This window comes from Balaenoptera physalus, assembly GCF_965194825.1.
Source record: "Balaenoptera physalus genome assembly, chromosome: 4".
Taxonomy (NCBI): domain Eukaryota; kingdom Metazoa; phylum Chordata; class Mammalia; order Artiodactyla; family Balaenopteridae; genus Balaenoptera; species Balaenoptera physalus.
Genome location: NC_138891.1, coordinates 63071149 through 63095969, shown reverse-complemented (window position 1 = coordinate 63095969; position 24821 = coordinate 63071149). Strand labels below are relative to the sequence as shown.

Below are 24821 nucleotides of genomic sequence, written 5' to 3'. Positions count from 1 at the left end.
CCAGGGCTGGGACCCTAGAGTCTCTCTGCAGAGAAAGAAAATGTGGACATGGGCTGGGCATGTGAACCCCTCCTTCTTGGGCCAAGATTCCCGAATGCCAAGTTCTTCCTGCCAGGGCTGGGGGGGCTGGTCTGGTCTGGTAGGCAAATGATGGAAGTTGATGTGGTGAGCTGAGTCAGGGCTCAGCCCTTTCTTCCTGTGGTTTTGCTCCCATATAAAGCCTACCCAAATCTGTATGCAGACTGCCTCTCTGGGGAGGCCTATTCCTTCCATAGTCATAACCCTAAAGTTTTGGCCTTTGTCTGACCATACTTTTTTCTCTCTAGCTCTATTGTGATTCTTCCTCATAGACACTGAACAAAATTCCCCTAAAATTTTGTTTCTCAGTGTTCCCTTCCGACTTTCATGTTTTCTCATTTCCTGAAAGGAAAAGTTTGGAGAGAAGTAAACATGAGTGTGATGTAAAACATGTGGGAACTTAAGGAACGTTGTAGTCAATGTAAATTTATTGACTACCTACACTGTTCTGGGCTCTGTGCCCTTCTCAAACCCAATGACTTCCTCTAAGATCTGTGGGAGCCATTTTCGTCATCACCATCTTGAAAAGATCTCATTGATCATCTACCATGTGACTGGTGGAGCTATGTGATGAAATGTAAAAGCCCTTCTGCCCACCTCACCCACACCCCAAGCGCAGGTGACTCTGGTTATTCCTGTAGCTGAGCCCAGCAAGTTCTTTCCCATGCCTCTTCTACTGTCTCCCCATACCAGTTAACTCATAAGGTACATCTCCAGACTAAGGAGAAACATATCTGGGGGGAAGCAAACATTGTCCTTTTCCCTCCACATTACTTCCTCTACAAGATCTTCCCAAGTGAGGTGGGAAAGGAGTTATATTATTATTAACAGGACCCAAACGGCCCTGTTCATAGTTACTAATCTTGGTATAAAGGAAGAGTTGAACATTATAAAGGGGTGGAATCAGAGAGGTAGTAAAATGGAAAGACAGACAATTTGGTAGATGTCTATGCAGGCAAATGAGATGGGCGCTGTGCGTACTGATCAGTGAAATGGGTGTTTCATCTGTTTCCCAAAGGAAACCAAAATATAGATACTACAGAGAAAAGAAATGTATAACCCAGTTATTTTAGATGCTTTCTAGTTCTGGGGAATGAGGAGGTTTCTGGAATTTTCCCAGAACAGTATTCCCCTCTTTCCCTGTTCTTGCCCCGTCTTACCTTGAAGCAGAAGGCTGACAGGGAGGCAGAGGAAGAATCCCCCTGTGGTGGGCCACCCCCCTTCCCTCCTCCTCTTCTGGACTCTTCTCTGGGGACTCACCAGGAACCCCCAAACTCTGGAGCTTAAAGGAGCCCAGACCACACCTTGGTTCCTGGTTTTGAATACTGCTCATGACAGGTAGCCACTCCCTGGTGAGAGGCTGTGGCCAGAGAGGTCACAGCAGAGTGTCCTGCTTTGCCCCTGTCCAGGTATGCCTTCTGGGCTCCAGGCAGGGAGGAAGTTAGGCCAAGACTAGGGGAGAAGTACCTGTTTAGCCGCCTTGTCTAGATAAGTGGTTTAAATTTGAGTAACAAGGACCTTTCAGGAAAACTGGGGGACTTGGGAGATGGGGCAGGTGAGGCCATTGATAAAGGTCTCCTCAGGTCCTTCTGGAACTAACTGTGCCTCAGAGAAAGTGCATGGACTACCAGGAAGGGATGGGTACGCTCTCTTGTGGCGGGGACCCTTGCTGATTTCACAAGGCAAGAACATGTAATTATTTTGTTGCAGACCTAGAAGTATATCCTCTATCCAACTGTGGACATTAGGGATTACTGTCAATACTTAGTTAAGAAGCTTGCTTGAGAGGTTAAGCTCCTTTTTTTAAAATTAATTTATTTTATTTTATTTATTTTTGGCTGCATTGGGTCTTCATTGCTGTGGGTTTTCTCTAGTTGCGGCGAGCGGGGGCTACTCTTTGTTGCGGTGTGTGGGCCTCTCATTGCGGAGGCTTCTCTTGTTGCGGGGCACAGGCTCTAGGTGCGTGGGCTTCAGTAGTTGTGGCACGCGGGCTCAGTAGTTGTGGCTCACAGGCTGTAGAGCGCAGGCTCAGTAGCTGTGGCACACGGGCTTAGTTGCTCTGCGGCATGTGGGATCTTCCGGGACCAGGGCTCGAACCCGTGTTCCCTGCATTGGCAGGCGGATTCTTAACCACTGCGCCACCAGGGAAGCCCTAAGCTCCTTTTTTGAGACATAAACCTATCAGAACTCTGTCCCCGCAGCTAGCACCACAGTACAGAACTGCGTCATCCCTTGTACGTACTGTTGGAATAGCTTCTTCATAAGGTTTCCTCTATCTAGTTTCCCCCAACCTAATCCTTTATTTTGCCATTCTCCTAAAACAGAACTCTCCCACTTACCCTTCTTTATCTAATGTCTGTAAAGGCCTACAGCCCTGGCGCCATCAGGTAATGTGTGTGAGTAGAAAAACCATTTGGAGGTTTGTGTGTGTCTGTCTGAAAGCTCCCCGGATGGTTCTGGTTCACACTCACATTATTGAAAACCTTTGGGATGGGCTATATTGAGATACCACAATCAGGATATTGATATTGCTATTGATACACTCACGATACAGAACATTAACACCAGGATTCTTTCATGTCACCCTTTTATAGCTACAACCACCTCCCTCCCCATTCTTCCACCACCTGGCAACCATTCATTTGTTCTCCATGTCTATAATTTTGTCATTTCAAGAATGTTATATAGATCAAATCATGCAGATGTAACCTTTTGGGATTGGCTTTTTTCATTCAACAAAATTCTCTGGAGATCCATGCAGATTGCTGCCTGTGTAAGTACCCACCCCTTTTACATTGCTGAGTAGTAGTCCATGGTATGGATGTACCACAGTTTGTTTTTTCACCTGGTGAAGGACTTCTGAGTTTTTTTTTTTTTTTTAAATTTATTTATTTATGGCTGTGTTGGGTCTTCGTTTCTGTGCGAGGGCTTTCTCTAGTTGTGGCAAGGGGGGGCCACTCTTCATCGCGGTGCGCAGGCCTCTCATTATCGCGGCCTCTCTTGTTGCGGAGCACAGGCTCCAGACGCGCAGGCTCAGTAATTGTGGCTCACGGGCCCAGTTGCTCCGCGGCATGTGGGATCTTCCCAGACCAGGGCTCGAACCCGTGTCCCCTGCATTGTCAGGCAGATTCTCAACCACTGCGCCACCAGGGAAGCCCAGGACTTCTGAGTTTTAAGGGAAAACACTTATTTCCTCTGTTTTACTCACAACACTATGGACACCAAATGTGTGGGGTTTCCCCCCCCTCATACCAAGCAATTCTGACATTAACTACCCAGAGTTAGTGCAGATCCCACAGGTAAAAGTCTCATTCCCACAAGACTGCCCCTACTTCAGATACCAATCCCAAACCCAGGCCTCCCATACTTCTGAACAAGTGACTATAAATTGGGGCTTCCCACAACCCCATCCTCAGGTTTGATAGTTTACTATAATGGCTCATAGAACTCATGGAAACACTTGTGTTTACCAGTTTATTATAAAGTATATAATAAAGGATACAGATAAATAGCCAGATGAAAAGACATACAGGGCAAGGTCTAGAAGGGTCCTGAGCACAGGAACTTCTGTCCCTGTGGCGTTGGGGTGTGCCACCCTCCCAGCACGTGGATGTATTCGTCAATCCAGAAGCTCTCCAAACTCCATAGTTCAGGATTTCTTATGGAAGCTTCATTACATGGGCATGATTGATTATTAACTCAATCTCCAGCTCCTCTCCTCTCTTCAGAGGATGGGGATTGGAACTTCTAATCATGGCTTGGTCTTTCTAGTGACCAGTCCCCATCCTGAAGCTATCCAGGAGTCCACCAAAAGTCACCTCAGGAGAGCAAAAAGTGCTGCTATCATCCAGGAAATTCAAGGGATTTAGGAGGTCTGTGTCAGGAACCAGGATCAAAGACCAAATATCAGAACAAAAGATGTTCCTCACACCCCTATCACTCAGGAAATTACAGGGTTTTAGGAACTCTGTGTCAGGAACTGGGAACAGGGGTCAAATACATTTTTCTTCACAGAGTTGTTTATAGTTTTTGCCTATTATGCATAAAGCTGCTAGAGACATTTGTGTTCTGGTTTTTGTGTGCACATAAGTCTTCTGGAATAAATACCCAGAAGTGTAATTGTTGGATTGTATGGTATTTTCATGTACAGTTTTTTGTTTGTTTGTTTGTTTGTTTGTTTTTGGCTGCCCCACATGGTCCATGGTAGTGAAAGCCTGGAATCCTAACCACTAGGCCACCAGGGAACTCCCTGCATATACAGTTTTTAAAGAAACTGGGATACTCTTTCCCAGAGTGGCAGTACCATTCTACATTATCACCAATGATGGGTGAGTGATCCAGTTTTTCTGCATTTTTAGAAATTTCAGATTTTGGATAAGCAAGGATTTATTAATATGGGACCCTAAAGTGATAAACATAAATTCAGCAGTGTTGAAAATTTTAAACTTTTGTTCATTAAAGGACACTAAATATGAAAAGTCAGGTCACAAACTGGGAAAATATGTTTGCAACACATATATAACTGACAAAATAATAATAGAAAAATATGACATGCCTATAAATGAATAACAACAACTACCTCCCCCATGTATTATAAAAATGTACTGAAGACATGTACTGAGTTGGCATTTTACAGAAGGGGAAACACAGTCACTAAACAATAAAAAGATACTTAATCTCATTTGCAATTATGGAAAGCAAATTAACTTAAAATCACAAGAAAATATAATTTCACACTCAATAGATGGAAAAATTTTAAAAGTCTGATAATAGAAGTGTTGGTGAGGCTGTAGAGCCACAGAAACTCCTATGCACTGTGGATGGGAGTAAAAGCACTTTGGAAAACAGTATGCTGTGACTTCCTAAAATAGAAGATGTGTATATTGTAAGAAACAGCAGTTCTACTTCTAGGTGCATACTCTAGCAGCGCACTGTTTAGTATGTAGCTACTAGCCACATGTGGCTATTAAAATTTAAATTAACTAAAATAAAAAATTCAGTCTCCCAGTCATAACAGCTGCATTTTTAGTGCTCGGTAGCCACATGTGGTTAGTATAGCATTAGTGCAGATAATTATGTAATGGAATACTGTGCAGCAAAGACCTGAATTAACTTCACTTTATCTATCAACATGGTTAAATCTCAAAAGTATAATGTTGGAAAAAAAAAGTACAATGTTGAATAATAAAAAACAAGTTGCAAAATATATACAGTATGATATTATCTAACATATGTATATCCCCAAATATACATATTTAAACAACAGATTGTTTGAAATATGCTTATGCAGTAAAACTAAAACAAAAAGTAAGAGAATAATAAATACAAAATTTAGAAGAGTTATTACCTCCTTGGAGGAAAGGGAGATGGATATGCTTGGGAGAGTTCTCATGGAAGACTTCAAACACATTAGTAGTGGCAGGTGGGGAATGCAGAAGGACTTTTACTTTTCACTTTACACCCTCATATAAGGTTTAAGTTTTTTTCCCTGTGGGCACATTTATAAAATTGTTTTATTGAGGTATAATTGGCATAAAATGAACTGTTTAAAGACTCCACTTTGATGAGTTTTGACATATATATATGCACCTGTGGAACCATCAACACAACCAAGGAGTGGTTATAACCTTTGTAACCACTCCCTCCTGCCCTTCCCCACCCCATTCTGACCCCAGGTAACCACTGATCTGTTACTACACATTACTTTCACATTTCCGAGAATTGTGGCATCCTTTCTTCTTTTCATATATGTTTATTTGTAAATTTATTTATTTATTTTTGGCTGTGTTGGGTCTTCATTGCTGTGCGCGGGCTTTCTCTAGTTGCGGCGAGCGGGGGCTACTCCTCGTTATGGTGTGCAGGCTTCTCATTTCAGTGGCTTCTTTTGCTGTGGAGCGTGGGCTCTAGGCACGTGGGCTTCAGTAGTTGTGGTGCACGGGCTCAGTAGTTGTGGCTCACGGGCTCTAGAGCACAGGCTCAGTAGTTGTGGCGCACGGGCTTAGTTGCTCTGCGGCATGTGGGATATTCCCGGACCAGGGCTTGTACCTGTGTCCCCTGCATTGGCAGGCGGATTCTTAACCACTTCGCCACCAGGGAAGTCCCTATATATTTATTTAAAGTTATATAAAGGAGGCAAGCATATACAGTGGAGAAAAGACAGCCTCTTCAATAAGTGGTGCTGGGAAAATTGGACAGGTACATGTAAAAGTATGAAAATAGAACACTCCCTGACACCATGCACAAAAATAAACTCAAAATGGATTAAAGACCTAAGTGTAAGGGCAGACACTATCAAACTCTTAGAGGAAAACATAGGCAGAACACTCTATGACATACATCACAGCAAGATTCTTTTTGACCCAGCTCCCAGAGAAATGGAAATAAGAACACAAATAAACAAATGGGACCTAATGAAACTTAAAAGCTTTTGCACAGCAAAGGAAACCATAAACAAGACCAAAAGACAACCATCAGAATGGGAGAAAATATTTGCAAATGAAGCAACTGACAAAGGATTAATCTCCAAGATTTACAAGCAGCTCATGCAGCTCAATAACAAAAAAACGAACAACCCAATCCAAAAATGGGCCGAAGACCTAAATAGACATTTCTCCAAAGAAGATATACAGATGGCCTACAGACACATGAAAGAATGCTCAACATCATTAATCATTAGAGAAATGCAAATCAAAACTACAATGAGATATCATCTCACACCGGTCAGAATGGCCATCATCAAAAAATCTAGAAACAATAAATGCTGGAGAGGGTGTGGAGGAAAGGGAACACTCTTGCACTGTTGGTGGGAATGTAAATTGATACAGCCACTATGGAGAACAGTATGGAGGTTCCTTAAAAAACTACAAATAGAACTACCATACGACCCAGCAATCCCACTACTGGGCATATACCCTGAGAAAACCATAGGTCAAAAAGAGTCATGTACCAAAATGTTCATTGCAGCTCTATTTACAATAGCCAGGACATGGAAGCAACCTAAATGTCCATCGACAGATGAATGGATAAAGAAGATGTGGCACATATATACAATGGAATATTACTCAGCCATAAAAAGAAATGAAATGGAGGTATTTGTAATGAGGTGGATGGAGTTAGAGTCTGTCATACAGAGTGAAGTAAGTCAGAAAGAGAAAAACAAATACAGTATGCTAACACATATATACGGAATCTAAGGGGAAAAAAAAAAAAAAAAAGGCCATGAAGAACCTAGTGGCAAGACGGGAATAAAGACACAGACCTACTAGAGAATGGACTTGAGGATATGGGGAGGGGGTGGGGTGAGATGTGACAGGGTAAGAGAGTGTCATGGACATATATACACTACCAAATGTAAAATAGATAACTAGTGGGAAGCAGCCGCATAGCACAGGGAGATCAGCTCGGTGCTTTGTGACCATCTAGAGGGATGGGATGGGGAGGGTGGGAGGGAGGGAGATGCAAGAGGGAAGAGAAATGGGAACATATTGTATATGTATAACTGATTCACTTTGTTATAAAGCAGAAGCTAACACACCATTGTAAGGCAATTATACTTCAATAAAGATGTTAAAAAAAAAAAAAAAAAAAAATAAAGTTATACGTTTCCTTTGAAATATTTATCTCCCTCAAGTTTTGTTATGTACTAGTTTCAATTCTAAGGGATTAAAAAAAATCAATTATTTATTTTTTTGATCTATGAGTTATTTAGAAACATACACTTTAGTCTACAAATGTGGAAGAGTTTTTTGTTTGTTTTTTGTTTCTAGTTTGTGACTAAAGAGGCAGCATAGAAAAGTGGTTAAGAGCATGAACTTTAAAGCTGGACTCCCTCAGTGTGAATCCCAGGTCCACCATTTACAAGCTGTGTGATCCTGGGTGTAAGATACTTAAGTTACTTCACCTCTTTGCCTCAGTTTCTTCATCTATAAAATGGATGATAGTAATAGCTCTTATCTCATCGTGTTGTTATAAGGGTTAAATAAGGTCATAATTATAAAATGCTTAGAACAGTGCTGGTACATAATTAGCACTATTTAAATGTTAATAACAATAATTTCAGAGAATACAGTCTGACTGCTACTAAATTTTGAGACATTCTTTATAGTCTATATATAGTTAATTTTTGTAAATATTCCAAAGGTGCTTGCAAAGAATGTATTCTCCAATTGTTAAGTGTAGAGTTCTATATATTCTCATTAAATCTAATTTAACTGTGTGGTTAAAGTATATTATTTTTTCAATAATGTGTTGTCACCTTGAGATGTGTTGAAATCTATTGTAATTACAGAACTGTCACTTTATCTTTTTAATTCTTTCTATTTTTGCTTTATATATATTTGAGGCTATTTTATTAGATGCATTCAACTTTATAATGCTTATATTCTCCAAGTGATTAAACATTTTATCGTTATGTTGAGATTCTCTTTATTCTGAATAATTGTTTTTGTCTTAATGACAATTTTGTCTGATGTTGAAGAACCATTCCAGCTTGCTTTTTTTTTCAATAGATCTTTATTGGAGTATAATTGCTTCACAATACTGCGTTAGTTTCTGTTGCACAACAAAGCAAATCAGCCATATGCGTACACATGTCCCCATATCCCCTCCCTCTTTTTGTTTTTTTTTAAATTAATTAATTAATTAATTAATTTATGGCTGTGTTGGGTCTTCGTTTCTGTGCGAGGGCTTTCTCTAGTTGCGGCAAGTGGGGGCCACTCTTCATCGCGGTGCACGGGCCTCTCACTATCGCAGCCTCTCTTGTTGCAGAGCACAGGCTCCAGACGCGCAGGCTCAGTAGTTGTGGCACACGGGCTTAGTTGCTCCACGGCATGTGGGATCTTCCCAGACCAGGGCTCGAACCCGTGTCCCCTGCATTGTCAGGCAGATTCTCAACCACTGCGCCACCAGGGAAGCCCTCCCCTCCCTCTTGAGCCTCCCTCCCATTCTCCCTATCCCACCCCTCTAGGTCATCGCAAAGCACCGAGCCTGATCTCCCTGTGCTATGCTGCTTCTTCCCACCAGCCAACTATTTTACATTCGGTAGTGTATATACATTGATGCTACTCTCACTTCGCCCCAGCTTCCCCCTCCCACCCCAAATACTCAAGTCCATTCTCTATATCTACCTCTTTATTCCTGCCCTGCAGCTAGGTTCATCAGTACCATTTTTTTAGATTCCATATGTATGCATTAGCATACGGTATTTGTTTTTCTCTTTCTGACTGACTTCACTCTATATGACAGACCCTAGGTCCATCCACCTCACAACAAATAGCTCAATTTCATTTCATTTTATGGCTGAGTAATATTCCACAGTATATATGCACCACATCTTCTTTATCCATTCATCTGTCGATGGACATTTAGGTTGGTTCCATGTCTTGGATATTGTAAATAGTGCTGCAATGAACATTGTGGTACATGTCTCTTTTTGAATTATGGTCTTCTCAGGGTATATGCCCAGTAATGGGATTGCTGGGTCATATGGTAGTTCTATTTTTAGTCTTTTAAGGAACCTCCATACTATTCTCCACAGTGGTTATATCAATTTACATTCCCACCAACAGTGCAAGAGGGTTCCCTTTCCAGCATTTATGGTTTCTAGATCTTTTGATAATGGCCATTCTGACCAGTGTGAGGTGATACCTCATTGTAGTTTTGATTTGCATTTCTCTAATGATTAGTGATGTTGAGCATCTTTTCATGTGCCTCTTGGCCATCTGTATGTCTTCCTTGGTGAAATATCTATTTAGGTCTTCCGCCCATTTTTTTAACTGGATTGTTTGTTTTTTTGATATTGAGCTCCATGAGCTGTTTGTATATTTTGGAGATTAATCCTTTGTCTGTTGTTTCATTTGCAAATATTTTCTCCCATTCTGAGAGCTGTCTTTTTGTCTTGTTTATGGTTTCCTTTGCTGTGCAAAAGCTTTTAAGTTTAATTAAGCCCCATTTGTTTATTTTTGTTTTTATTTCCATTACTCTAGGAGGTGGGTCAAAAAAGATCTTGCTGTGGTTTATGTCAAAGAGTGTTTTTCCTATGTTTTCGTCTAAGAGTTTTATGGTGTCTGGTCTTACATTTAAGTCTTTAATCAATTTGGAGTTTATTTTTGTGTATGGTGTTAAGTAGTGTTCTAATTTCATTCTTTTACATGTAGTTGTCCAGTTTTCCCAGCACCACTTATTGAAGAGGCTGTCTTTTCTCCATTGTATATTCTTGCCTCTTTTGTCATAAATTAGGTGCCCATATATGTGTGGGTTTATCTCTGGGCATTCTATCCTGTACCATTGATCTATATTTCTGTTTTTGTGCCAGTACCATACTGTCTTGATTACTGTAGCTTTGTGTTATAGTTTGAAATCGGGGAGTCTGATTCCTCCAATTCCGTTTTTCTTTCTCAAGATTGCTTTGGGTATTCAGGGTCTTTTGTGTCTCCATACTAATTTTAAGATTTTTTGTTCTAATTCTGTGAAGCATGCCATTGGTAGTTTGATAGGGATTGCATTGAGTCTGTAGATTGCTTTGGGTAGTATAGTCATTTTCACAGTATTGATTCTTCCAATCCAAGAACATGGTATATTTCTCTATCTGTTTATGTCATCTTTGATTGCTTTCATCAGTGTTTTATAGTTTTCTGAGTACAAGTCTTTCTCCTCCTTAGGCAGGTTTATTCCTAGGTATTTTATTCTTTTTGTTGCAATCATAAATGGGAGTGTTTCCTTAATTTCTCTTTCTGATTTTTCATTGTTGGTGTATACAAATGCCAGAGATTTCTGTGCATTAATTTTGTACCCTGCAACCTTACCAAATTCATTGATTAGTTCTAGTAGTTTTCTGGTGGCATCTTTAGGATTTTCTATGTATAGTATCATGTCACCAGCAAACAGTGACAGTTTTACTTCTTCTTTTCCAATTTGTATTCCTTTTATTTCTTTTTCTTCTCTAATTTCTGTGGCTAGGACTTCAAAACTATGTTGAATAATAGTGGTGAGAGTGGACATCCTTGTCTTGTTCCTGATCTTAGTGGAAAAGCTTTCAGTTTTTCACCATCGAGTATGATGCTTGCTGTGGGTTTGTCATATATGGCCTTTATTATGTTGAGGTAGGTTCCCTCTATGCCCATTTTTCTGGAGAGTTTTTATAATAAATTGGTGTTGAATTTTGTCAAAAGCTTTTTCTGCATCTACTGAGATGATCATATGGTTTTTATTTCTTAATTTGTTAATGTGGTGTATCACATTGATTGATTTCCATATATTGAAGAATCCTTGCATCCCTGGGATAAATCCCCACTTGTTCATGGTGTATGATCCTTTTAATGTGCTGTTAGATTCTGTTTGCTAGTATTTTGCTCAGGATTTTTGCATCTATGTTCGTCAGTGATGTTGGTCTATAATTTCCTTTTTTTGTGATATCTTTTTCTGGTTTTGGTATCAGGGTGATGGTGGCTTCATAGAATGAATTTGGGAGTGTTTCTACCTCTGCAATTTTTTGGAAGAGTTTGAGCTGGATAGGTGTTAGCTCTTCTCTAAATGTTTGATAGAATTTCGCCTGTGAAGCCATCTGGTCCTCGACTTTTGTTTGTTGGAAGATTTTTAATTATGGTTTCAATTTCATTACTTGTGATAGGTCTGTTTATATTTTCTAATTCTTCCTGGTTCAGTCTTGGAAAATTGTACCTTTCCAAGAATTTGTCCATTTCTTCATGGTTGTCCATTTTATTGGCATATAGTTATTTGTAGTAGTCTCTTATAATCCTTTGTATTTCTGCAGTGTCAGTTGTGATTTCTCCTTTTCCATTTCTAATTTTATTGATTTGAGTCCTCTCCCTTTTTTTCTTGATGAGTCTGGCTAAGGGTTTATCAATTTTGTTTATCTTCCCAAAGAACCAGCTTTTAGTTTTATTGATCTTTGCTATTTTTTCTTTGTTTTTATTTCATTTATTTCTGCTCTGATCTTTATGATTTCTTTCCTTCTACTGTCTTTGGGTTTTCTTTGTTCTTCTTTCTCTAGCTGTTTTAAGTTTAGGGTTAGATTGTTTATTTGAGGTTTTTCTTGTTTCTTGAGGTGAGATTGAATTGCTATAAACTTCCCTCTTAGAACTGCTTTTGCTGCGTCCCATAGGTTGGGTTCTCATGTTTTCGTTGTCATTTGTTTCTGTGTATTTTTTTATTTCTTCTTTGATTTCTTTGGTGATCTCTTGGTTATTTAGTAGTGCACTGTTTAGCCTCCATGTATTTGTGTTTTTTACAGTTTTTTTCCTGTAATTGATTTGCAATCTCATAGCATTGTGGTCAGAAAAGATGCTGGATATGATTTCAATTTTCTTAAATTTTCCAAGGCTTGATTTGTGACCCAAGATGCGATCTATCCTGGAGAATGTTCCATGTGCACTTGAGAAGAAAGTGTATTCTGCCACTTTGGGGTGGAATGTTCTATAAATATCAATTAGATCTATCTGGTCTCTTATGTCATTTAAAGCTTGTGTTTCCTTATTTATTTTCTGTTTGGATGATCTGTCCATTGGTGTAAGTAGGGTGTTAAAGTTCCCTACTATTATTGTGTTACTGTCAATTTCTTCTTTCATGTTTGTTAGCATTTGCCTTATGTATTGAGGTGCTCCTATGTTGGGTGTATAAACATTTATAATTGTTATATCTTCTTCTTGGATTGATTCTTTGATCATTATGTAGTGTCCCTTCTTATCTCTTGTAACAGTCTTTATTTTAAAGTCTATTTTATCTGATACAAGTATTGCTACTCCAGCTTTCTTTTGATTTCCATTTGCATGGAATACCTTTTTCCATCCCTTCACTTTCCGTCTGTATGTGTCCCTAGGCCTGAAGTGTGTCTCTTGTAGATAGCATATATATGGGTCTTGTTTTTGTATCCATTCAGCCAGTCTGTGTCTTTTGGTTGAGGCATTTAATCCATTTACATTCAAGGTTATTATTGATATGTATGTTCCTATTACCATTTTCTTAATTGTTTTGAGTTTGTTTTTGTGGGTCTTTTTCTTCTCTTGTGTTTCCCGCCTAGAGAAGTTTCTTTAGCATTTGTTGTAATGCTGGTTTGGTGGTGCTGATTTCTCTTAGCTTTTGCTTGTCTGAAAAGCTTTTGACTTCTCCATTGCATCTGAATGAGATCCTTGCTGGGTAGATTGACTATTGACTCTTTCCTTTCCCATGTTATGGAAGTTTTCAACTATAATCTCTTCAAATATTTTCTCAAACCCTTTCTTTTTCTCTTCTTCTTCTGGGACCCCTATAATTTGAATGTTGGTGCATTTAGTGTTGTCCCAGAGGTCTCTGATATTGTCTTCAATTCTTTTCATTCTTTTTTCTTTATTCTGCTCCTCGGCAGGTATTTCCACCATTTTGTCTTCCAGCTCACTTATTCATTCTTCTGCCTCAGTTATTCTGTTATTGATCCCTTCTAGTGTATTTTTCATTTCAATATTGTGTTGTTCATCTCTGTATGTTTGTTCTTTAGCTATTCTAGATCTCTGTTGAACATTTCTTGTATTTTCTCAGTCTGCCTCCATTCTATTTCTGAGATTCTGGATCATTTTTCCTATCATTACTCTGAATTCTTTTTCAGGTAGATTGCCTATTTCCTCTTCATTTATTTGGTCTTGTAGGTTTCTACCTTGCTCCTTCATCTGTGACATATTTTTTTGCCGTCTCATTTTTTTTTTTTTTATGAGTGGTATTGTGTTCCTGTCTTACTTGTTGTTTGGCCTGAGGCTTCCAACACTGGAGTTTGTAGGGGGAGAGCTGGATCTTGGTGCTGATATGACGAACTCTGTGAGACCTCACTCTGATGAATATTCCTGGGGTCTGAGGTTCTCTGTTAGTCCAGTGGTTCGGACTCAGAGCTCCCACTGCAGGAGCTTCGGCCCGACCCCTGGCTCATGAGCCAAGATCCCGCAAGCCACATGTGGTGGCAAAACAAAACAAAACAAAACAATAACAAAGTAAAAAATAAAATTAGACTAGGAAACTAACATATATGTTAGAAAGAATATAAAAATAAAAATATAGATGAATCAACAACCAGAAGGTACATCAGTACCACAATAGTAAAAAAGAAGAGGGTAAAGAAAAAAAAAAGGTGGGGGAAGGCCTTGGCTGTGGAGGGCAGGGCCTAAGCAAGGGTGAGATTTGGGCGGTGGGTGGGGCCTGTGCTTAGGACCCACAGGGCTGGAAAAGGCCCTGGGGGCTATGGGGGGGGTGAGGCTTAGGCTCAAGGAACAGAAGGGGCCCAGGTGTGCCCCCCACCCCTGGTCTCAGAGGGCAGGGGACCTCACCTGGGAGCCCAGCAGGCTTCCTGGGCATGAGTGGGCAGGGCAATCACCCTCTGCTCCTCTCCCGCTCCTCCCAGATGGCTCCTCCCACCTACCTCTCCTGATCTCCCCAGGCCTCCCTCCTATGCCCCCAGGGACCCATGTGGCCTGGAGGGGGCTTTGGAGGCGGGGGTACCAGCTTGGGAGCTCAGCAGGCTCCCCAGCCCCAGTGGGCCAGATGATCGCCCTCCGCTCCTCTCCCGCTTCTCCCGGAGAGTTCCTCCCACCTGCCTCTCCTGATCTCCCCGGCCTCAGGGGCGCTGATCCTGTCTGGCCTCCACTTCTCCGACCCCCCTCAGTCCGTCTACTTCCTACCAGTTCACTTTGGGGCTCCTCCCGTCTCCTTGGGTGACAGAGTCCCCCACCAGTGGCCGGCAGGCGTCTTAGTTGTGGGGAGACAATAAGTCCACGTCTTCCCACACCGCCATCTTGACTCCGCCTCCCAGCTTGCTTTTAATTAGTATTTGCCTTACATAACTTTTCCTATCTTTTACCTTTAGCTTTTCTGTGTCCTTAGGTTTTAGGTGTGTCTTTTAAAAATCCAACTAAACAAATACTAACTAAATTGTTGAGTTTAGTACATTTAGATTCATTTTTATTACTAAAATATTTGGATTTATTTCTGCCATCTTATTTCACACTTTGTTTCTTTTTTCCTCCTTTTTGACTTTTGGTTTCATTTAGGATTTTCTTTCCTCATTTCATTTTTCCTTCTCCATTCCTTTGTCTCTCTCTGCCACTTTCTGGCAGAGAAATATTTTCAGCCTTGTCTTCTAAGTCACCAATTCCTTTTTATCTGTCTCTAATTTGCTTTAACTTATCCACTGAGGTTTTTTTTCAATAATTATATTTTTTGTTTTTAGAAATTATATTTGCTTCTTCTAATACATCTGGTTATTTTTATAGTCCCTTGTTCAGTGTACAAAATCTTTGCTTATCATAATGTTGCAGTATGTTTTGCTCTAGTTTCTTCCAGAAGTTTTATAGTTATAACTTTATATTTATGCTAGCTGAGTGACTCTTACATATCAGGCAAATGAGAAAATACCCACATGGAAATGGGTAGGAAAGATGGAGACATACTCTCACTGTAAACCCGTTCCTCCTCCCAGCACAATATCATATAGTCAAGAGGGAACCCTCAACTCTTGAGTGAACCCTCTTCTGAAGAGTGAAGGCTTTGGACCATGCATCTAGCATCCCAACTTGTATTCATCCCCTTCCTTGTTACAAAAAGGATTTAAGATATTATACCCTTTAACTGAGGATATGAAGGGAGATAAGCAAGTACTGTTAAATTATCTAGTTTAATGCATGATTGAAGGCAATCTGCTGATGTTCTTTTATTTTTATTTTATTATTTTTTTAACTTTTTTTTTTGGCCGTACCCTGCAGCATGTGAGATCTTAGTTCCCTGACCAGGGATCGAACCCACACCCCTGCATTGGAAGCACGGAGTCTTAACCACTGGACTGCCAGGGAGGTCCCCCGACGTTCTTTTAATATCAACAAGTGAGCAGTGATTTTAACTAATGTAAGTTTGGGTCTGTTAACTCCTAAATAAGACTACAATTACTAACCTAAAAATAGTTAAATGAAAACCTATACAACAATGAATATGAACAAACTATCACTATTCACACAACATGGCTAAATCTCACAAACATAATATTGAGGAAAAAAGCCAGACATAAAAGAATACATACTGTAATTCCATTTATCTAAAATCCTAAAACACGCTTAACGAGTCTAGAAGTCGGGTTAGTGATTATCTTCAGAGAGAATAAATGGGAGTAATGATTGGGAGGGGCCCCAAGGAGTGTTTTTTCCTAAAGTTGTTCTATTTCTTCACCTGGGTGGTGGTTATACAGGTGTGATCAATTTTAAAAATTCATTGGGTGGTACACATAGATTCATACACTTTTCTGTATGTATGTTGTATTGCAATACAAAGTTTAATTTAAAAAGTTATGTGGGGGCTTCCCTGGTGGCGCAGTGGTTGAGAGTCTGCCTGCCAATGCAGGGGACACGGGTTCGAGCCCTGGTCTGGGAAGATCCCACATGCCGCAGAGCAACTAGGCCCGTGAGCCACAACTACTGAGCCTGCGCGTCTGGAACCTGTGCTCCGCAACAGGAGAGGCCGCGATGGTGAGAGGCCCGCGCACCGCGATGAGGAGTGGCCCCCGCTTGCCGCTGCTAGAGGAAGCCCTCCCACAGAAACAAAGACCCAACACAGCCAATAAATAAATAAATGAATAAATAAATAAATAAAATTTAAAAAAAAAGTTATGTGAAGGAAGAAAAACCTTCTTTATTATGTAAGGTTTCGGCATGCCAGCTGTGTGTTGCACTTAATATGTTGAAAGGCTGAGTTAATGATTCAAGATATTGCTTAAGAATTATTGAATACTGAAATAAGAAACTACTTTGGGTGACTAAATGTCTCAGACTGGCTTAAATAATACATGAAAGATGGAATCCACGTGTAAGGCAGAGAAGAGTGAAAAGAAAGTAGTTTGTGAGCTCAAGATCCCTGAGACTAGGAATCTAAGCAGATCTTTCCTCAGAAAGTATGAGAAAATAGGCAAGAGTTGTGGTCTTAACTTTTGTCAGAGGTAGGAACTGGGCAAGCAGACAGAACTGCTGCTCCTTTGGTGTCTAATGAAGATCATGTTAGAACAGTCTGGAGCAGGCAGTAAGAGAGTAAGAGGGACCTGGGCATTGGAAATGTTGGCTTTGGGTAACTTGGCAGAATTATTGAATTTACCTTGAAGGGAAGAATCTTGAATAATGACTTATTTCCTAATTGCATTTTATCCTCTGTCTGCTAAATTGTGTCTTTATAAATCCTTGTGCTTGCTGGGTAAGAAGCTCCAAAGCTTTTTGGTGGTTCCTTGAGACAGGTAGCCACACGTCATAGAAAATCCTCATGGTGTAATTATAAAGTGCTACTTATTTAGTATAGATTCCTACTACTATGCTATATATGTGGAATAATCAATATCAGGGGTATCACCTCTGAATTATTAAGGATGATGATATAAATTAATTGTCCTCAATATCAGATACGGATGGGAGGTTTTCAGAAGAACTAGTAAAGATAAAGGAGAAATAATAGTGAAAGACGTTGGTATAAGGAAGGTATCGATATAAGAGAAAATACAAGAGTAGTAACAGAGAAAGGTGAGAGAAAATGATGTTGAAAGAGCAAACAGACAAGCTTGGTTTTCAGAGAGAGAAGCAGAGAGATGAAAGAAGAGAGGGGATAAGTATGAAACATGGTACTGCCTGTAGATATTCTGGATTTCCAGAAGGTGGAAGGAATCAAAGGCAGTGTTGAGACAAAATGTACAATAAGAATGGGCATATATATGGGGTGCCAAAAGAATAAGTAGGGAGAAATTTTTCTCAGAATTGTTTAAAGACTGAGAAAAGAAACACTGAGAGGTGAGAAGGTTGTGAGGATACTCCTGGATGCTGCTAATGAAAGGAGAGAGGGATTTCCCTTGTGGTCCAGTGGTTAAGACTCCGTACTTCCACTGTAGGGGGCACAGGTTCAATTCTTTCCTGGTCAGGGAACTAAGATCCCACGTGCCGCACAGCGCAGCCAAAAAAACAAATAAATAAATAAATAAAAATAAATAAATAAACAAAAGGAGAGAGTGGGAGCTTAGAAATCGCCACCTAAGAAGTTAGAAACATAATCAAGCTTTTGAAGAGAGTAGTATATCCAGGACCAAAGAGTTCATAAATTTCCAGGGTGTACTCTTAACAGAGCTTTACAATAGAAAATGGAGGAAAGGGAAATAAAGTTATCATAAGGGAGATATATATATATATATATATATATATATATAGAGAGAGAGAGAGAGAGAGAGAGAGAGGGAATGGGAGAGGGCCACTGGGAATCAGATGCACCACCTCTGAAATTGTGAAATACCCCTAACATTCCTGCTGACATATCTAGGCTAGAACTAGCTTAAAATATTTTGCTTCATTGTCAGGTCATGTTTTAAATTGCAAGGCTCACCTCAACCTTAACATATGAACAAGATGTTGTTTTGCAAAGGATATTGTCAATTGTAATGATCCTGGCACAGAAAACCTAAAGTCACATATGTATGAGGTGGAAAAAAAATTACAAGATGATGTCTAGAGAAGTACAAATATGGGGATGGGAAAGGAAAAAGAAATGATACAAAGGTGATCTTAAGGAATTTGAAATTCCTTAATGATGTCATAAATGCTCTTCATTTTAAGTTATTGGCAAAAGTCAAGAACGAGTTTCTGAGTGAGAAACGTGTTCCAACTAATGGAAAGAGGGAAACATAAGAGAATCTGCAAGCAGAAATGCCTTTGCCATTGTATAAGGAACGTCTCTAAGAACGCAAAGATAGTTGACATGTAAAAATGGGCTGCTAATTTTCTACATAAGTTATGGAAAAATAAAATAAAATATGCCAAGATGGGATAAAGGGATTACATCTAGAGCTAACAGACACTGATTCTTGGTTGGCTGGCGTTCATTCATGCATTTAATAGTTCAACAAGTCTATTAAGCACCTATGATGTGTCAGGCATCATGATCATGGTACCATATACTGAGCTGTAAAAATGGATGAGACATTGTGCCTGACCTTTAGGAAGGCACACTCTCCGAGTGGAGGCAGAAATATAAATAAATCCCTGAAATCTATTCATCTAATTGAATATAATTAAAACATAATCCAGATATTCATCCTTCATATTCTTTCACTTCCCCTTTCAATTTCTCTCTCTCCTCAGGTCCTTGCTCCCAGCTAGCTGTTAACAGTCCTCCGCAGGATGATATCTGCTGGTGGTGGTGTGAAGTACTGTTAATACGGAACTCTTTTTTAAAAAATAGGTTGTTGTTGGTTTTTTTTTTTTTTTTGTAAAAATAATACATGCTCATTGAAAACACAGACAAGGATATAAAAGAAGATAGCAATCACTCATAATCCCATTATGCAGGACAAAATTTGCTCTTGTTTTTTTTCTGGTGTCTAGCCATCCATACCTTTTCCTCTGCATTTCTATCTAGCACTCTATTTTTTAAAAGAGGAATTATGTATACATAGTGTTTTGTAACTTGTTTTCTCCACTTTATATATCATGGACCTGTTTCCATGGTTTTAACAGAGATCTGTATTCTCACTTTAAATGGCTACAAAGCATTCCACTGTGTGGCTGTACAACTATGTAACCTGAACCCTTTAATTGAGGCCCTTAACTAGTCTTCCTGGCCCTCCTCCAGGCATGTATATCAGAAGGCCCTCTCTATTTGGTTTTGTGAAATCAGAAGGACCTGTCAGAGTAAATCAATGACACAAAAGAAAATGAAATGGAAATGGTTGATGAAAGGGACATTTTGCAATTGTAAATATTTTATAGTAATTTCTTGCAAATGAGATTGACCTTTTCATTCCTTTGAATCTCTGAAAGTGTCTGCGAGACTTAAAATCAAATCAGATTATACCTGTTTAGGGTAAAGTATCAAAGCTTCTGCAAGAGAACTCTTTACCCCAGTGTTTGTGGAGCTATGATAAATGTACTGAGGAGCCAGTGCTTCCTGGAAAGTCATTTTTGTTTTTGTTTTTTTAAATTTAATTAATTAATAATTAATTAATTTTTGGCTGTGTTTGGTCTTCGTTCCTGTGCGTGGACTTTCTCTAGTTGGGGCAAGCGGAGGCTACTCTTTGTTGCTGTGTGCGGGCTTCTCATCGTGGTGGCTTCTCTTGTTGTGGAGCATGGGCTCTAGGCGTGCAGGCTTCAGTAGTTGAGGAACACAGGCTCAGTAGTTGTGGCTCGTGGGCTCTAGAGCGCAGGCTCATAGTTGTGGCACATGGTCTTATTTGCTCCGCGGCATGTGGGATCTTCCCGGACCAGGGCTTGAACCCGTGTCCCCTGCGTTGGCAGGCGGATTCTTAACCACTGCGCCACCAGGGAAGCCCTGGAAAGTCGTTTATTGGGACAATCAGGGAGAGACTCCACTGACTCCGATCTTCAGTGGTAAGGGAGTCAGAGGTTAGGTGTGACTAAGGAACACTGAAAGTGTGCAGGATTGAGGACTGTGCATACGAGAAGTCAGGAGATTGTCTAGGGCTGTTCTAAACCTGCTTGGTAGGGCTCTGTTGGAGTTTTGGGAATATAGAGGGGACATGGTAGTCACTGGGGGTGTTTAAGATTAGGAAAGGGCCTGTGTCTGGCTGGCCGTAAGACCACGAGAAACTTCAAGCTGTGGTTTGCAGGGAGAGGTGGGTGTGGATGTCTGCCTAGGTGTCCCAGAGGATGATGACCGTGACGACGGAGGGGGCCGGGAAGAGCAGGCAGAGGCGGAAGAGCAGGGTGTCCGTCATGTGGCTGAGCTGCAGCCACAGGCTGACCGAGTGCTGCTTCTGAGCCTCGTCTTCCTGCTGGGCCCTCGCTGACCCAGGGCACCCATTTAGCTCTGCCTCTCTGGGACCTGGCACCTTCCCCACCAACTCCACGGGCTCCTTCACACCCGCGGAGAGACAGAGACTCGGCTGTGGGCTGCCAAGGTCAGCTGGGGGGTTGTGGGGGCAGGAAGGAGGCGGGAGCAGAGAAGGGGAGGTGATGGGAGAGGACGCGTGGGCAGTGCTGATTTCCCTCCCCAGGCAGGTGGGCAGGGCTGAGGCCCAGGCCCGTGTTTCCCTTCTGGGGCGCAGCGGGGCAGCGTTTCCTTGGGCTGGTGCAGTGTAGAAGCAGGGAACGGAGCCAGCGAGGCCTGGGTGGAGGCTGGGTGGTGGCCAGGTGCAGCAGGTAGGTGATGAAGATGGTCACCAGCAGGTGGAGCACCATCAGTGACAGACACAGGGCAAAGTAGACACCTGAAGGCAAAGCAAACTATAAATAAATCTGGGCAGATTCCTCTCTACAATTTTTTTTCCTCAAATCCAGTCTTTCCTCAGAATCTATTCCCTCCTTAAGTGGAGAGGCAGCGGTTCTCCTGCTACCTGCCTCCCACCATGTCCCCTGCTGCCTTTGCTTCCCCGGAAAGTGGGAGGGGCCATACTGATGAGGGGGGGTGCCACTGGCAGGGACTAAGTCATTCAACGTCATGAGCAGGAAGATGTTGTAGCCCAGCAGGAGTGTCATCTTGAATGGGGCATAGCTCTCACTTTCTGCCGGCAGGTAGAAGCTGAGGGCGTCGATGGCTATCAGAAAGCTACTAGGCACCAGGAGGTTTATGACGTAGAGGCTGGGCCTGCGCCTGATGGTCACCTGGTGGGGAGGAGTGTGGAGAACGTGGCAAATAACCGATGCCAGAGGGCTCAACTCTCTCTCTATATATATATATATATATTTTTTTAATTTATTTATTTATTTTTGGCTGTGTTGGGTCTTCTTTGTGGTGCACGGGCTTCTCATTGCAGTGGCTTCTCTTGTTGCGGAGCACGGGCTCTAGGCTTCAGTAGTTGTGGCACGCAGGCTCAGTAGTTGTGGCTCACGGGCTCTAGAGCACAGGCTCAGTAGTTGTGGCACACGGGCTTAGTTGCTCCGCGGCATGTGGGATCTTCCCGGACTAGGGCTCGAACCCATGCCCCCTGCATTGGCAGGCAGATTCTTAACCCCTGGGCCACCAAGGAAGTCCCTCAATTCTATATTTGATTATCCAATCCTTGCTGATGTCCAGTTAGGCTGGCCATGGGATGACCTCTTTGGGTAACAGATGCATTTAATTGTGACCTCTTCCAAAGTGCCCCCAATTTTGTTGTCTAATTTTCCCTTATGTTCCACCTGCTGGGAATATAACAATTGTAGACTTTTAGGGGCAAGTGGGGCACTTTGGATCATCGGACAGGACTGCCCATTCTTACAACAGCCCAGCTGCTCTTCCTCTCTGCAGGGCAGAGGCCTTGGGGATCCTTCTTGAGGGCAGTTAGGGTAGAGGGTAGAGTGAGGAGCATGTGTTTAGCCCCCTGGAACTATTTTTACATCTCAAAGGGCCTTAGATCAAGAGGAAAATCACAGAGCAAATGGGCTCGGAAGTCAAACAGGGGCCCCTGGACTTACAGAGAACATGATCTGGTCATATAGGTTGCTGTCCACCAACGTGGGGTGGCCTTGTCGATGTTCAGGAGCTGCCACTCCCCCTGGCTCAGAATGACATTACGAGACGTGTCTGTTATCACCCACAATTCCTTATCCATGCCCAGGAGCATGCTGTCCAGTGCAAGGGAGGCCGGGGCCGCTCAGTCCAGAAGTGTCCTCAAGTCTCCTGTACACAAGATTCAATTCCTCCTTCACTGAGCTTCTTCAACAAATTCTCTTCTCTGTCCTTTAAAGCAGGGCATCCAGGTTGTCTCAGATGGGTCACAGGACCAGCAATTCATATATGTGTGGGCTGCAGCATTGGAAGTTTCTTTGTTGTTGTTGAAGTCAAAGTTACGGGAAGATTAGATATGACTCAAACATGAGTCAAGAACTTTCCTGTTTTTCTTCTCAATTCCCCAGTTCTATGATGTTGTTTTAGTGGACTCAGTCTTGAGCAGCTCAATATTTTTATAATTACACGCATGCCTATTATAATGATTAATTTATCCAGTTCTGCCACAGGATACCTGGTGGCATTCAGTTACGTTAATTACCAGTTTAAGTGTTAGCTATTAATGTTAAAAGGTTTGAGCTAAAATTTATAGATGTGCAGCAGCTCAGGGTCAGTTGGACCTCTCTGGTGCAAGGGCCATCTAAGATCTAAAGTAGTGGTATTTATTTATTTTATTTATTTACTTTATTGAGGAATTAAAGCAGTAGTTCTTAACCCTCTCTGCACATTAGCATCACCTGGGGAGATATAAAAAAATCACAGTAACTGAGCCCCACCTGGAACAATTAAGTTGGAATTTCTGAGGGAATGCATAGTTATGGGTATTTTTAAAAAGCTTCAGTGGGTAGCCAGAGTCGAGAAACACTAATCTAAAACCTTCCTAAGTAATACCTACATCATTTAAATATCTTCCCCTTGAACCTTAAATGGTTACCAAAATGTGTCTCGCTCACCTGTGTAGAGGAGGGAACTGAAGGTGAACATGCAGTTCAGTTGGTCAAAAAGAAAGTAGAAGATGTCCAGATTACAGGTGCTGGTCACCTTCATTGGCCTATCATACTGTATTCGACCTTTGCTGCTGACACAGGCGGTGAGACCTGGAGGTCCCTGATCCACATCCACGCTGCTTGTGAGAGTCAGGGAGAGGTGGGTGCTGTGGGTGCCTTCATCAGCTTTTGACTCCCTTCCGTCCCAGGTCTTCCCCTACTGTGCTCCTTTTGGGCTCTTTCTCTAAGGTCACTCTCTCGTCTCTTCTGCTCATAGTGTTTTGTGGGAGTCACCTAAGTGAGGCTGTGCCCCAGTCTGAATCTGTTGGTGTCCCCGTGCCCTGCACTGACCCTCAGCTGTTCTTTGTGGATGGACTTCATGCTGGCTTGCCCCCACCCAGATATGCACAATTCATGATGATGATGTCTGGGAGCCACAGGTTCTCAGCTGATGCAGTGAGCTTATTGTTGCTGACGTACTCTTCTGGGTTCCAGCTGATGAAAAGATTGTCCCACATCTGCAGCCAGGGCGGTGGAAGCAGAGGTGAGTGATGGTGGAGCTTGTCCAGTCAGCCCCTCCTGCCCTTTCCTTTCTTCTTTAACTCTGATCCTCTTACTCCCACTGGGGTCCCTAATGACCGCAGCCTATCTCCCTTACTTTATTAGCCAAGTGTTATTGGCAAAGTACCTCTTAATGACCTGTTTTTAGGGCAGACCTTAAATATAGCCTAAAACCATTTGGACCCAGAGACATACCACTACATTGGTCTACAACCACTTGGCCATTTTCTTGGGTCACCACTTCTATCTTCCTAAGCTGCCCAGGGAGATTTGTGTCCCCAGGACCAGTCCAGTTCTAGATGGAGTTATTTGGTCCCAGGAAGATTTATACATTGGGTAGAGGTCTGGAAAACCTTAAGTCACTCCTCAAATTTAAACTTATAATTGGAAGTGGGAAGGGGAGAGTTGATCTGCCTTACCATAGTAATCCACAGGAATGATGTCAGAAGCTGGAGCTATGCATCTTGGTAAAGAAATTCCCATCCAGGATTATTAGTGCAAAAAGATTTGGCCCACGCCCACCACTTATTCTTATAAATATTTTCTAATTTATTGGACCAAGCACAGTTCTAGATGCTGAAGTGTCTTTTCCTTATCGTCTCCCCTTGTATCTAGGAACAATTCAGGTTTTAATTGCCATATAGACCACTTCTTTCTGGAGCCTTCCAGAAAGGTCAGGACTCAAGGATAAATCCTTCCTGAAAAAATGTCACTGCAGCATTCTTCTCTGTGTCTCCCCATCCCATAGGAAAACCCTCTAATTGG

At 41.6% G+C, this 24821-nt stretch overlaps 3 protein-coding genes across 3 annotated transcripts in view; 2 read left to right on the top strand and 1 right to left on the bottom strand.

Annotated features, from left to right (window-relative positions):
- The window catches only part of ABCC5 (ATP binding cassette subfamily C member 5), a 191097-nt gene that overhangs the window by 51331 nt on the left and 114945 nt on the right, over window positions 1-24821 (top strand). The window lies entirely within an intron of this gene.
- Window positions 1-24821, bottom strand: part of LOC309659611 (uncharacterized protein) — a gene marked incomplete at its 5' end in the record, with an annotated part of 33191 nt that overhangs the window by 7457 nt on the left and 913 nt on the right. The window contains 5 exon segments of the mRNA XM_082459469.1: window positions 20738-20985; window positions 21416-21683; window positions 22476-22555; window positions 23463-23606; window positions 23893-24013. Coding sequence (XP_082315595.1) covers window positions 20738-20985; window positions 21416-21683; window positions 22476-22555; window positions 23463-23606; window positions 23893-24013 — 861 coding nt within the window.
- The window catches only part of LOC309659824 (cytochrome P450 2J6-like), a 167945-nt gene continuing 146071 nt past the window's right edge, over window positions 2948-24821 (top strand). Inside the window, exon 1 of the mRNA XM_082459977.1 lies at window positions 2948-3247. The gene's annotated coding sequence lies outside the window, so the exon portion shown is untranslated. The remainder of the gene's footprint in view (window positions 3248-24821) is intronic.